Raw genomic sequence first — 12,500 nt, forward strand, 5'->3', positions numbered from 1 at the left:
AGGCGTGCCCCTCACATGTGTTGCATGGCCTCCTCAAACAGCACCAGGTCCATGACGGCATGCAGCTCGTTGTAGTGCTCCAGCGCGTCACTCAGGGTCTTGTGCAGCTTCTCCCAGTCCGACACGCGGAAGTAGCGCGGCTCACGCACGCCATGGGCAAAGTGGCAGTAGATCAGAGGCTGGTGGATAAAGATGGACTCGTCTATACACTACAGCAGGGAGGGGGGATGGATGGATGGATGGAGAGAAAGGAAAGGGAGCGGAGAGGAGAGGAGAAATAAAGGATGACATTTCACATTTTCAAAACAATCTTGGTAGTACGAATGCTTTGATTGAAAAACACATTTTAACAGCCATTCTTAATACTCGGAATACACTCAGTATGCATGCTCTGCATTTCGGAAAACTCTATTGTATCTCTTTTGTATTTTTTTCAGTGGTCGAATAGTATGAATACAATATTAGGGTAACACTTCACATAAACCCTACTTCATAAGTCACTTAACCACGTCATAATCTTGTCACGGCATATGTCATATGCTGTCATAAATGGTTATAACAATCAGTGCCCAGTGAGTGTCATGTCAACATAACCAGTAGTTGCCATGACGATACGATGCTCTGCCAGCAGTGTTCAAGTTTAGTGTCAGCTGGAAGGGTGTGAATAGTGGGCGGTCTCTTACCTCGAAATACCTCTTGCCGGTGTCGAGCAGGATCTTGTTGAAGAGCTCCACGTCCTTCTCCTCCATGAGTTTGTCGGAGTACACACGGGAGCTCTCATGCAGCCACAGATGCACCAGGTCTATGGGGTAGCGCACAGCCTCCGCCAGCGCAAAGAGAATACCCTGAGAGAAACGAGTACACACACACACACACGGACAGTCACACACATAAACACACACACACACACACACATGGACAGGGTCACACACACACACACACACGGACAGAGTCACACACATAAACACAAACATACACACGCACACACACACACACACGGACAGTCACACACATAAACACACACACACACACACACACACACACACGGACAGAGTCACACACATAAACACACACACGGACAGAGTCACACACATAAACACACACACGGACAGAGTCACACACATACACACACACACACACACACACACACACACACCTGGAAGATGCTGGAGAGGTCCCTGAGGTTGAATATGTAGTGGAAGCGTATAGCAGTGGGCAGGAAGTTCTGGGTCATCTTCTGGTGGAGGCAGATGGCGGCCTGGACGAGGGTCCCCACCGAGCGGCTCACCCCGTAGCTGTAGCCGCCCTGCTGGAAGTGGGCACTCAGGATGCTGCTGTAGATGGTGGCCAGGGAGTCTGCACCAGGGAAGTGCACGGAGAACACTGAGAAGTGCCTCTGTGGGGGGGTCAGGGAGAGGGAGAGAGGGAGGGAGAGGAGGGATGGAGGGAGGGGGTGCAGAGAGGTAGAGAGATAGATTGAGGGAGAAAGAGAGAGAGGAGGGAGAGAAATTGATGAGAGCTGAATGAAATAAACTACTTATGAACACTCTGTTTAAGACCAACTTGTGGTGCGTCAGGATTTTTTGGACTGTTATACCGCTTTTGACCATGTGGGGTCCTCAGTGTTCCTGTTTGCTGGTCACCTGTTTGATTCTTGTCACTATGTCACTATTGAGTTATTATGTTCACCTGAGTCTTGTTACTTGCCTATATAAGCCTCCTGATCTTGTGTGTATTTGCTCAGTCTTGATTTGACACCCTGTGAAGATGTTGCGTGAGTTGCGCGCTTGAGTTTGTTTTCTGAGAACTTTGTTACCTGTTTTTGGATACGGTTTGTTGGAACTGTTTTACTGCCTGCACTGAGTTTCCTTATCTGGATGTATTCTGATTTCTTTGCCCTGATGTTTTGGATACTTCTGCCCGACTCAAGTAAAGACTATTGATTTGAACTTATCTAAGCTGAACTTCTCCTAGTCTCTGCATCTGAGTCTTTCACATCTCCACGTAGCATAGCGGTAGACATCCAGCCTGCCACACAGGTTCGGATCCCGGGAAATCAGTGTTGTGTTAAAGGCCAAAATTACAGCTTCACCTTCTCTCAACTCCATGGTCACAAACTTGACCAGTAGAGAGCCCTTTGTTTCAATGTGATATGTAAGGAGGGCTTGGGTAGTTGGTGTGGATTATAGTGTGCAACAGACCAGTTCATGGTCACCGGATAGTATAGCTGTGTTATTGTTACTATTAAGCTGTATCTGAAGTGACTGGCATTACAGGTAAGCTGTCCTAGGTATTGAACCAGTGACCTGTAGTTAGGGGTAGGGTTAGATGTCCATGCTACCTGTAGTCTAGGGTTGACAGAGAAGGGGTTAGATGTCCATGCTACCTGTAGTCTAGGGTGTGTGTGTGTGTGTGTGTGTGTGTGTGTGTGTGTGTGTGTGTGTGTGTGTGTGTGTGTGTGTGTGTGTGTGTGTGTGTGTGTGTGTGTGTGTGTGTGTGTGTGTTTGTGTGTGTGTGTGTGTGTGTGTGTGTGTCCTACCTGTAGTCTAGGGTTGACAGAGAAGCTACCAGCGGTTGGGTTCATACAGGTGATGTACTGGCAGTTATGGATCTCCTTCAGAACCAGTCTCTGCCGATCATACCTGAATTACAAACACACACACACACACCAATTACACACTGACAAATAAGTACAGGTGGACATATACAATACATTTATACACTCACGCATGCCTACACACACACTCACACACAAGAACAATGATATAAATGTAGACCTGTGTACACACGCAGGCACACATACACACACACACACCTGAACAATGATATAAATGTAGACCTGTGTACACACCCAGGCACACACGCAGGCACACACACACACACACCAGTGAGAGTAGTCTAGGTGTTGCCTGATGAGTGTATGAGGTTGGACTGTGCCATAGGCGTCCACCTCTGGCATGTTCAGGTCATCCACGAAGTAGATCAGCTTCTTAGTGCCGGCCGGAGCAAAGTTACGACCAGCCTTCTTCTCCAGGGGCTTCTCCAGAACTCCTGTGGGCAACAACATAACATACCGATTCAGAACACACACACACACACACACACACACCTGCCAATAACATAACAATCATTAGCTGTGGACTCCTTTAGCTGTGTGTGTGTGTGTGTGTGTGTGTGTGTGTGTGTGTGTGTGTGTGTGTGTGTGTGTGTGTGTCTGTGTCTGTGTGTGGTTTACCACTCACGCTGTAACATGGCGGAGGTGGTATAGTAGTTGAAGGGCACTTTGGCCACGGTGTACTCCTCCTTCAGCTGGGCCACTTTGTCCGACACCAGGATGGTCTTGCCCACGCCCGCGTTGCCCACCAGCATCACCGGCTTGCCCCTCTGGACCAGCAGGTCCACAAAGTACGTCAGGCAGATGGTCTCCGACGTGTGCACCAGCACCGTCTTCACCAGGGGGACACACACAGAGGTAGATTTCATGCAATTGTGGGAGACGCAAATTACGGTTAGAGGGCGGTGACTGATTGTGTGGTTTAAAGAAAGGTGGCCGATCATGCGGTTGGAGGGAATTGATGGGTTATGCGGTTTAAAGAGTGGTGACTGATCATGAGGTAATCTCCCTGTCCCTCTTTCTCTCCCTCTCCCTCTCTCTTTTCTCTCTTTTTCTCCTTGCCAAGATGCAGTTTGCAGATTGGACTTTCTCCTTCTCAAGAAATAGAGTAACAGAAGTTATTTCTCAAAACATTGTCCACGCTCATCTCTCCTTGTAACATGACATGACCAATCAGATGTCTTGTAATGTGACATGACCAATCAGACGTCTTGTAATGTGACATGACCAATCAGACGTCTTGTAATGTGATGTGACCAATCAGATGTCTTGTAATGTGACATGACCAATCAGACGTCTTGTATTGTGATGTGACCAATCAGCTCTCTGACCTGCAGAGGGACGTCTGGCTCCAACTCAAAGGGGGGTGTCTGGTCGCTCCATGGGGTGAACTTCTTGGTGTCGGGGTCGATGTAGTAGTCAAACACCGTGCCCTGGGAGGGAAACTTCACCGCCCGCATCTCCTTACACCACCAGCGGCTAAACTCAGCACGGTAGTCTATCAGCTGGGACACCACACACACACACACACACACAAACACACAGCTCGCATTTAAATCACTTTGTTTATTTATGCATTTTATTCACGCACGGTAGACTATCAGCTGGGACACCACACAGAACTTGTTTTTAAATCAGTTTTAAATCAGTATTTATGCATTTTATTCATGCTTTTTATTCATTGACATTTTAAGTTCAGAATCATGTTAACTCAGTAGGGCATTCTATCAGTTGTACAGTTCAGCTTTCGGTAACATAGTTTTCTGTAATTCATTCATTATATGCCTTGTGTATATGTATTTATATAATTGTGTAAGGAAAAGGCCACATCGTAAATAAGGAATATTAATCATGTACTGTTTGTACAACTGAGGAAAGGGCAAACTAAACATTATGATTATACGCCGTAGTAAGCCTTTCAGAACCACAGGAGTCGTTATGGATTTTTTTTGGATCAATCATTACTTTCAACAATAAAGGACAATGTGATGAGTGTGTGTATGTGTGTGAGTGTGTACCAGCATAGTGTCTGAGTGTGTCTGTGTCTGTGTGTGAATGTGTGTGTGAAAGAGTGTGAGTGTGAGTGTGTGTGTGTGTGTGTGTGTGTGTGTGTGTGTGTGTGTGTGTGTGTGTGTGTGAGTGTGTGTGTCTGTGTGTGCGTGTGTGTGTGTGTGAAACAGTGAATGTGTGTGTGAATGTGTGTGTGTGTGTGTGTATTTCCTCACATGGTCCTGAAAAAGAGCCCCTCCAAAGGCCCAGACGCAGGCGAAGACGAAGTAGAGCTCGTAGAGTTCCCGCGGGGAGTCAGGAGGGGTGTTCTCCTCCATCAACAGGCAGTCCAGCAGGGAGCACAGGGTCTGCCACACACACACACACACACACACACAACCATCAGTTACCTCTGCAGGGGTGTGTGTGTGAGTGTGTGTGTGTGTGTGTGTGTATGTGTGTGGTGTGTGTATGTGAGTGTGTATAGACTGATACGTGCAATATTGGATCATTTAGTGTTTGTGGGTGTGTGTGTTTGTGTGACACTGTGTATGTCTGTATGTGTAGATTGATCCGTGCTAAATTGAATCCTTAGATGTGTGTGTGTGTGGTGTGTGTGTGTGTGTGTGTGTGTGTGTGTGTGTGTGTGTGTGTGTGTGTGTGTGTGTGTGTGTGTGTGCGCTACCTGCACCATGCTGTTCTCTGGAATCGGGGTGATGGTCTTGAGATTGCAGCGAACCTGCTCCAGACAGTAGGGCACGTACTTATCAAACAGGATGGTCAGATTGGCCCTCTCTGATTGGGCCTGCCGAGTGTCAATCCAGCTCGTTACGTACCTTGACGACAGATACTCTCGTTAAGCACCTTAGCATTATACACATTGGATATACTACCTTAAAGAAATACAAGCTGTTTAAGTACCTAAAAAGTACCTACATGTGCTGGTTAAGTACCAGGTCTAAAACATAGACATATTTGTTACCTGAAATATACACAGTAGACCCCTAAAACACGTAACTAGGGCTAGATAGGTCAGCAGATAAAAAGTTTCAGACGAAATGCTTGCGGAGGTGTGTGTGTGTTGGGGGGGAGGGGTCTGTCTTTTTACATGTTAAAAAGCATGTAGCATGTTCAAAATGTGACTGTTTTAAGTTCCAGACTAAATGCTTGCTGCCTCAAAGGCATGTTCAAGAAAGGCTTATTTACACTTGTTTAGTAAACACTTGTTAAGGCTAATGACACCGACAGATTGCTTTCTTTTTGTTCTCAGAGTAATGGGAAGTGTGTGTGTGCGTGTGTGTGTGTGTGTGTGTTGGGGGGGGTTTACATGTTAAAAAGCATGTAGCATGTTCAAAATGTGACTGTTTCCATGACACTCACGAGCTCCAGCCGAGGTCCTGGGGGTTGACGAAGAGGATGCCCGCCCTGGAGACGGTCGCCGGGGTGGCAGCGCTGAGGTGACTGATCTCAAACACCAGGCGCATGGAGGTGGTCAGAGAAATACGCTCATTACTGGCCAACGTCAGCACCTACACACACACACAGACACACACACACACACACACACAGACCAAGACAGACACACAAATACACACACAATAAACACACACAACACACACACACACACAGACACAGCCAGACACACACATACACACAGGAGAATTCAGACATTGTATTGATATACACCAACTGTTGGCATGGTAACTAACCCCTAAACTCACACACACACACACACAGAGACACTGGCTCATACTGAATTTATGGTGACTGACAGACCTTGTTGTCGTCCATCACAGTGTTGAGGGACTCGATCCACATGGGGTCTATGTCCCCGTCCAGAACAATCCATTTGGGTCCGTCATGAGACATACTAGAAAGTTCTCTCATGGTAGAAGAGAATAGGCCTGGGAGAGAGAAGAATGGTGCTAAAACACAGCAAACTAACACATGTATACACACTCAGATAGGCACACACTCAGGCACACACACATGGCCTGCTATTTTGACTTTTGGCCACTAGATAGCGACAGACACCATGACAAACTCACACACTGTCAGAATCACATTGCCTGCAATTTTGACTTTTGGCCACTAGATGGCGACACTATGAAACACTCGGGCACACACACTGTCATAATCACATGGCCTTCTATTTTGATTTTTTGCCCACTAGATGGACCCATGAGACTTCTATGTAGTCATTTCAGGGAATGCGCTTCACCTGTGTCGTGTTTGCCCTGTGTATTTAAGTAGTCCTTTTTTAATCTGTCTTTGCTCAGTCTTTATACCAAGTAAGTACCAAGCCTCTGGTTTCGCTGTCCAAGCAAAATATTCTACTGGTTTCTCTCTAAGCCAATATATTTACTTTCCTGCCTCCTGAGAGTGACCTCTGAGAATTTTGACCGTTCTCTGCTTTTGGGGTGAGCATGAGTATAGCTAGAGACTGGGGTTCAAGTACCGCCTCGCTCCTAACACTCATGTACAGATCCGTCTTTGACACAGTTCTCTCATTCTACTGCCATGTTTCCTCCTAGCACTCTCACACACACACACACACACACACTAACACACAAGCACACACACTAACACACACGCACACAAGCACTGACACACACGCACACAAGCAAGTAACATACATGCTCTTCCTTCCAGAACACTCCTACACACACATACAGTCTTTCTCTCCAAAACATTCCACTACATATACACACAAAATGACAAACACACACCGTCTTTCCACTCGCGTGTGGCTGGGTGCAGAAACCCGAACAGCTCATCGGTGGTGACGGCCTTTGGGTTCATGTCGTTCCACACGGGCTTCAGCCTCATGTTGGAGTGGGTCCGGTGCAACGTCTTCAGGATCTGACTCATCACAGGGAGATGGGACCCATTACTATGCAATATCACACAGCTGAGCAATCAAATAAGGAAAAAATCGGGAATATATATATATATATATATAAAACTCTCAGGAGGCAGGAAACAGTAAATATATATATATATATACATATTCAGTTGTAGATTGTTTCCTCATTTGATTGCTCAGCATAAATATATATATATATATAAAAAAAGAATATATAACACTGAGCAGTCAAGGGAACAAGTGTCTACAACTCATTAGACTTTCAATTATTTCACACAGAACGCAGAATCTTCCCAAAAGGGTGATCTGTAACCATGACAACCACAACAAAGCACAAGCTACAGAACGTAACGCCTGGAGGTCCTTTTCTTCTGACTACACTTCATACTCAGAGACTACAAGGACCTTTCATGTGAGAGGCAGTACGTGTGCTTCACCACATCATGTGAGGTAAACGCTATGGAAGGGAGGTGCTTCACCACATCATGTGAGGTAAACACTATGACAGGAAGGTTCTTCACCACATCATGTAAGGTAAACGCTATGGAAGGGAGGTGCTTCACCACATCATGTAAGGTAAATGCTATGACGGGAAGGTGCTTCACCAGAGTCATGGCTTTACCTGACTCTTGCCTGTTCCTGGGCCGCCCACCACAAACACAGAGTGCCTGACAGCCAACAGCTCCTCCAGCTGAGTGACCTGGAGAGACAGGGACACAAACACTTTACTTGAGCCTGTCGTAAGATCACTTTACTTGAGCCTGTCGTAAGATCACAGTGTAATTGAGGATGCCACAAACAGACAGTGTCATTACACTTTTATAATTCACAATGATATCACAGAGTTGCAGATATTACAGAGACACACACACAGAGTCACACACACACAGACACACACACAGACACACAGACACAGAGACACAGACACAGACACAGACACATACACAGAGACACAGACACAGAGACAGACACACAGACACACAGACAGACACACACATACACACATACACACACATACACACACACATACATACACATACACACACACACACACACACACACACACACACACACATACACATACACAGACCTTCAGGATGAAGTTCTCCTCTGGCTGCAGACGGAGTTCAGAGATGGCCAGGCGCACCGCCTGCTCCAGCTCTGTGTCCCTTTTCCGAGGAACGTCCAGGAGCGGGAAGAGGTCACTGATCAGACCCAGGAATATGGGAACGTCGCTGGTCACGATCTTGGGCAGGTTAAAGTCCCGCAGGGAACGCATCAGCACCTAGGAGTATTTGGGAACTAGTCACCTGGGCTCTTCCTTAGACAATAAGCTATGTAATTTAATCGAAACTACATTTCCCATGATTACCTGCTCTTCAGGCTTGTTCCTGTCCTCTCGCTTTAGTGAGCCTGCAACCACTAGCACTGACTTGATGGCTCTGAGACCCCAGTCATAATGATCCTGGAGGTGAAGTCAGTGTGTTACATGTCTATTCAATTCTATTCAATTCTATTCGATTATATTCAATTCTATTCAATTCTATCTGTTCACATGTGTGTCTCTGTCATACCTGTTTGGAGAGAAGCTCCTTGCAGAGTGTGTAAAGGCTGATAAATTTGCGAGCCAGCAGACGCGCATCAATGAAACCCTCAGCAACCAGCATGATCTCACATATCAGCTCGAAATCAGGGATTACCATTGCACACGGCCTAAGGGAGAGAGAGAGAGTGAGAGATAGACAGAGGCAGAAACAGAGGGAGAGGAGGAATCAGAGAGAGACGGGGACAGACAGAAAAACAGAGAGAGAGGAAGGAGAGAAAGAAGTATTCAGTACTGCAACTTTCATGTAAATTGTGGCAGGTGAACGTCTGGCATTGATATCAGAAGGGATTTTCATTTGTGCATCTGACATAGATAGAGAGACGGAAAGAACTTAAAAGCAGAGTCTAAAATTCTGATATTCTGATATTTGAGCTCAACCGCCAAATTAAATTACAACTCTCCCTTCTGTGCCCCTGAAGCAATGTGTTCATTGGTTGAAGTTGTTCATGGCTCGCTCTGAGCCACTATGTTTGTTCCCCATCTAAAGAGCCAGGACTGTGACAGACCACTGGAGCTATTTTGAGCGCACACATAGAGAACAGGCACCAGAGGGCAGTGAGGAGCAACTCAAAACTGTTATACACACAGAGACAAGAAGCGTGCGTGAGAAACTTTGGGGGGGGGGGGGGGTGTTGTCACTAAAAGACAGCCTTCAGGGGATACGTGAGAACGGTGGGGGGTGCTATTAGCAAACCTGAAGAGGGCCTTAAGGTTCTCTGGTAGTTCGGTTCTGCCGGCGTAACCTGGGTTCAGAGTGATGAAGATCCCCACAGTGGGCTTCAGCTCGATGTCCTCCCCCAGGAACAGGAACCTGTGGGGGGACGAGGGTGCGTGAGTCATCACTGATGAACCTCAGAAGTGCGTGGGGCCACTGTAGCGCAGAGATGGCACTGCCACCCAAACCCACATAGGAGCCAGAGGCCATTTCTCAGCTCCATTCCCCACGTAGAAAATGGCAATGAATTCAGAACAAATTCACACACACATCTCAGACACACACACCTCAGACACACCTCAGAAAACACACACACACACACACACACACACACACCACATACACACACACACACACACAAACACACAGACAGCCACGCACACACACACACACACACACACACACACACATACACAAACATACACACACACACCTCTGCCTCTTGTTGCGAATGGCATCCTGAATAGTCTTGACCTGCACGGCCACCACAGACAGCACCTCCACTGAGATCCTGTTGAACTCGTCGAAGCAGCCCCACACCCCAGTCTGAGCCAAGCCCTTATAGATGTTCCCTATGGACTACAGAGAGAGACAGTCTGAGCCAAGCCCTTATAGATGTTCCCTATGGACTACAGAGAGACAGTCAGAGCCAAGCCCTTATAGATGTTCCCTATGGACTACAGAGACTTTTTCCTCTACCACCCATTCCAACTGACTTGACTTGACTAGACTCTCCTCTCCTCACCACAGCCTCCCCTTACCTTGTAGTCCATCTGCTCTGAGCAGTTAAACACATAGACCATGACTCCGAGCGAGCGGCCCAGGTCTTTGGTGGTCTCCGTCTTGCCGGTGCCTGCCGGTCCAGAGGGCGCGCCACTCATGGTGAGGTGCAGGGACTGGGTCAGAGTGATGTAACACCTGGTCACGTGACAGGAAGAGGACTGGGTCAGTGTGATGTAACACCTGATCATGTGACAGGAAGAAAGACATTTCTGGTACGGTATAGTACAACATAAAGACATATCACACACACACACACACATGCACATACACATGTGTGTCTGTCTGTCAATATTGGGAGGAGGTATATAGGTGTCTGTCTGTCTGTCTGTCTGTCTGTCTGTCTGTCTGTCTGTCTGTCTGTCTGTCTGTCTGTCTGTCTGTCTGTCTGTATTGGGAGGAGGTATATTGATGTGCGGTTGTGAGTGTGTGTGTGTGTCTGTGCGTGTCTGTCTGTCTTGGGAATCTAAGGAGGTATTTGGATGTGGGGTAGCTGCATTTGAATGTGTACCGAGTGTGTGTGTGTGTGTGTGTGTGTGTGTGTGTGTGTGTGTGTGTGTGTGTGTGTGTGTGTGTCTGTCTGTCTATTTGTGTGTGAGTGCGTGTGAATGAGTGTGTGCAGTTGACCTGTCTGTGAGCGGGGTGATGACCAGACGTGTGGTGTTGCCGAGGTACTCGTAGGAGAACTGGAACTGGGCGTCACAGATGTTGACGAGGCAGTGCCTCAGCTCCTCGTCCCAGCGGTGGCGCAACTGGGACAGCCACGCAAACGCCTGGCCGTTCATCACCTGCCCGGGGGGAACATGAGACAACTTTAAACGCTTCCTTTGCTACAGCCACACACATCCTCTCTTACACCTTCACATACTCTTAGTCATTCAGCGCCTGGCCGTTTATCACCTGCCGGGGAAAGATTTGCAAAGTAGGCATTTTTAGGCACATAGGGTTGTTTAATGTGCATTAACTTCTGTAAGTGTAAATGGCGCAGTACCCAGCGGGTCCAGAGCTGTGCAGTGAGTAAACCTCACTCCTCGACACTTAAGACACGTGCTAGCGGGTGGGCGCTATCAACTAGCGGTTTTAGCCTCCCCGCTAGCACGCCCACCTGATGTCCGAGGTGGTGCAGGACTGTGCTGTCACACAACACAGGTTACTAAATAAGAGATGAATTGGAAGGAAGTGAAAAAATCTTTTGCAGACTTTAGGTGTTTTTTGGTAGAATTTGCATGGTGCAGGGACCCTTCAGCCTTTAAAAGCAAGCGTAAATGTAAACGTCAGAGCTGAGCACTGAGTACACCTCACCCCCTGACACTTAAGACAGGTGTGATGAACAGGCAGTAGCACCCGTGGGTGTTAGCCTTCTTGCTAGCACGACCGCCACTCGTGCCCGAGGTTGTGAGATCGAGCCTGGTGCGGGCCTGGTGTAAGGTCTCACCCTCTGTGTGATGAGCTTGGCCACCACATCACGAGCGTGCACGTCAATGGTGCACAGGGTCATGACCTTCTGCCGGTCCCCGCGGGTCAGCTCTCCCAGGAGCAAGTTGATCAGGGAGTTCAGCTGGGTGATCTGGGTGAGGGGAGATGAGCATTAGCCATGCATTTACTTCCATACACACACACATGCATGTGCAAACACACACACACACACACGCACACACACACAGACAGACACACACAGAGAGAAATGAAAATGCACATGAGCTCACACACACACACACACACACACACACTCAGAAACGAACATGCACAGGAGCGCACACAGAGATATGCACATGAGCTCACACCATGAGCTCACACACACACACACACACACTTACACACACGCACACACCACATAATTCTCAGTCATACACACACACAAACTCAGAAACTAACATGCACAGGAGCGCACACAGAGACACACACACACACACACACACACCTGTTTCTT

At 47.6% G+C, this 12,500-nt stretch overlaps 1 protein-coding gene across 1 annotated transcript in view; it reads right to left on the reverse strand.

The window, feature by feature from the left end:
• Positions 1-12,500, reverse strand: part of dnah9l (dynein, axonemal, heavy polypeptide 9 like) — a 63,584-nt gene that overhangs the window by 20,184 nt on the left and 30,900 nt on the right. The window contains exons 33-54 of the mRNA XM_031558394.2: positions 12,492-12,500; positions 12,006-12,137; positions 11,198-11,358; positions 10,552-10,708; positions 10,224-10,369; positions 9,770-9,886; positions 9,044-9,182; positions 8,842-8,934; positions 8,560-8,754; positions 8,092-8,169; positions 7,333-7,465; positions 6,380-6,507; positions 5,984-6,132; positions 5,289-5,439; positions 4,840-4,971; positions 3,946-4,119; positions 3,243-3,447; positions 2,886-3,051; positions 2,540-2,642; positions 1,157-1,396; positions 684-845; positions 16-209 (exon numbers count right to left, since the gene is read on the reverse strand). The exon at positions 12,492-12,500 is cut by the window's right edge and continues 99 nt beyond it. Coding sequence (XP_031414254.1) covers positions 16-209; positions 684-845; positions 1,157-1,396; positions 2,540-2,642; positions 2,886-3,051; positions 3,243-3,447; positions 3,946-4,119; positions 4,840-4,971; positions 5,289-5,439; positions 5,984-6,132; positions 6,380-6,507; positions 7,333-7,465; positions 8,092-8,169; positions 8,560-8,754; positions 8,842-8,934; positions 9,044-9,182; positions 9,770-9,886; positions 10,224-10,369; positions 10,552-10,708; positions 11,198-11,358; positions 12,006-12,137; positions 12,492-12,500 — 3,164 coding nt within the window. The remainder of the gene's footprint in view (positions 1-15; positions 210-683; positions 846-1,156; positions 1,397-2,539; positions 2,643-2,885; positions 3,052-3,242; positions 3,448-3,945; positions 4,120-4,839; positions 4,972-5,288; positions 5,440-5,983; positions 6,133-6,379; positions 6,508-7,332; positions 7,466-8,091; positions 8,170-8,559; positions 8,755-8,841; positions 8,935-9,043; positions 9,183-9,769; positions 9,887-10,223; positions 10,370-10,551; positions 10,709-11,197; positions 11,359-12,005; positions 12,138-12,491) is intronic.

Source organism: Clupea harengus, chromosome 21, assembly GCF_900700415.2.
Source record: "Clupea harengus chromosome 21, Ch_v2.0.2, whole genome shotgun sequence".
Taxonomy (NCBI): Eukaryota; Metazoa; Chordata; class Actinopteri; order Clupeiformes; family Clupeidae; genus Clupea; species Clupea harengus.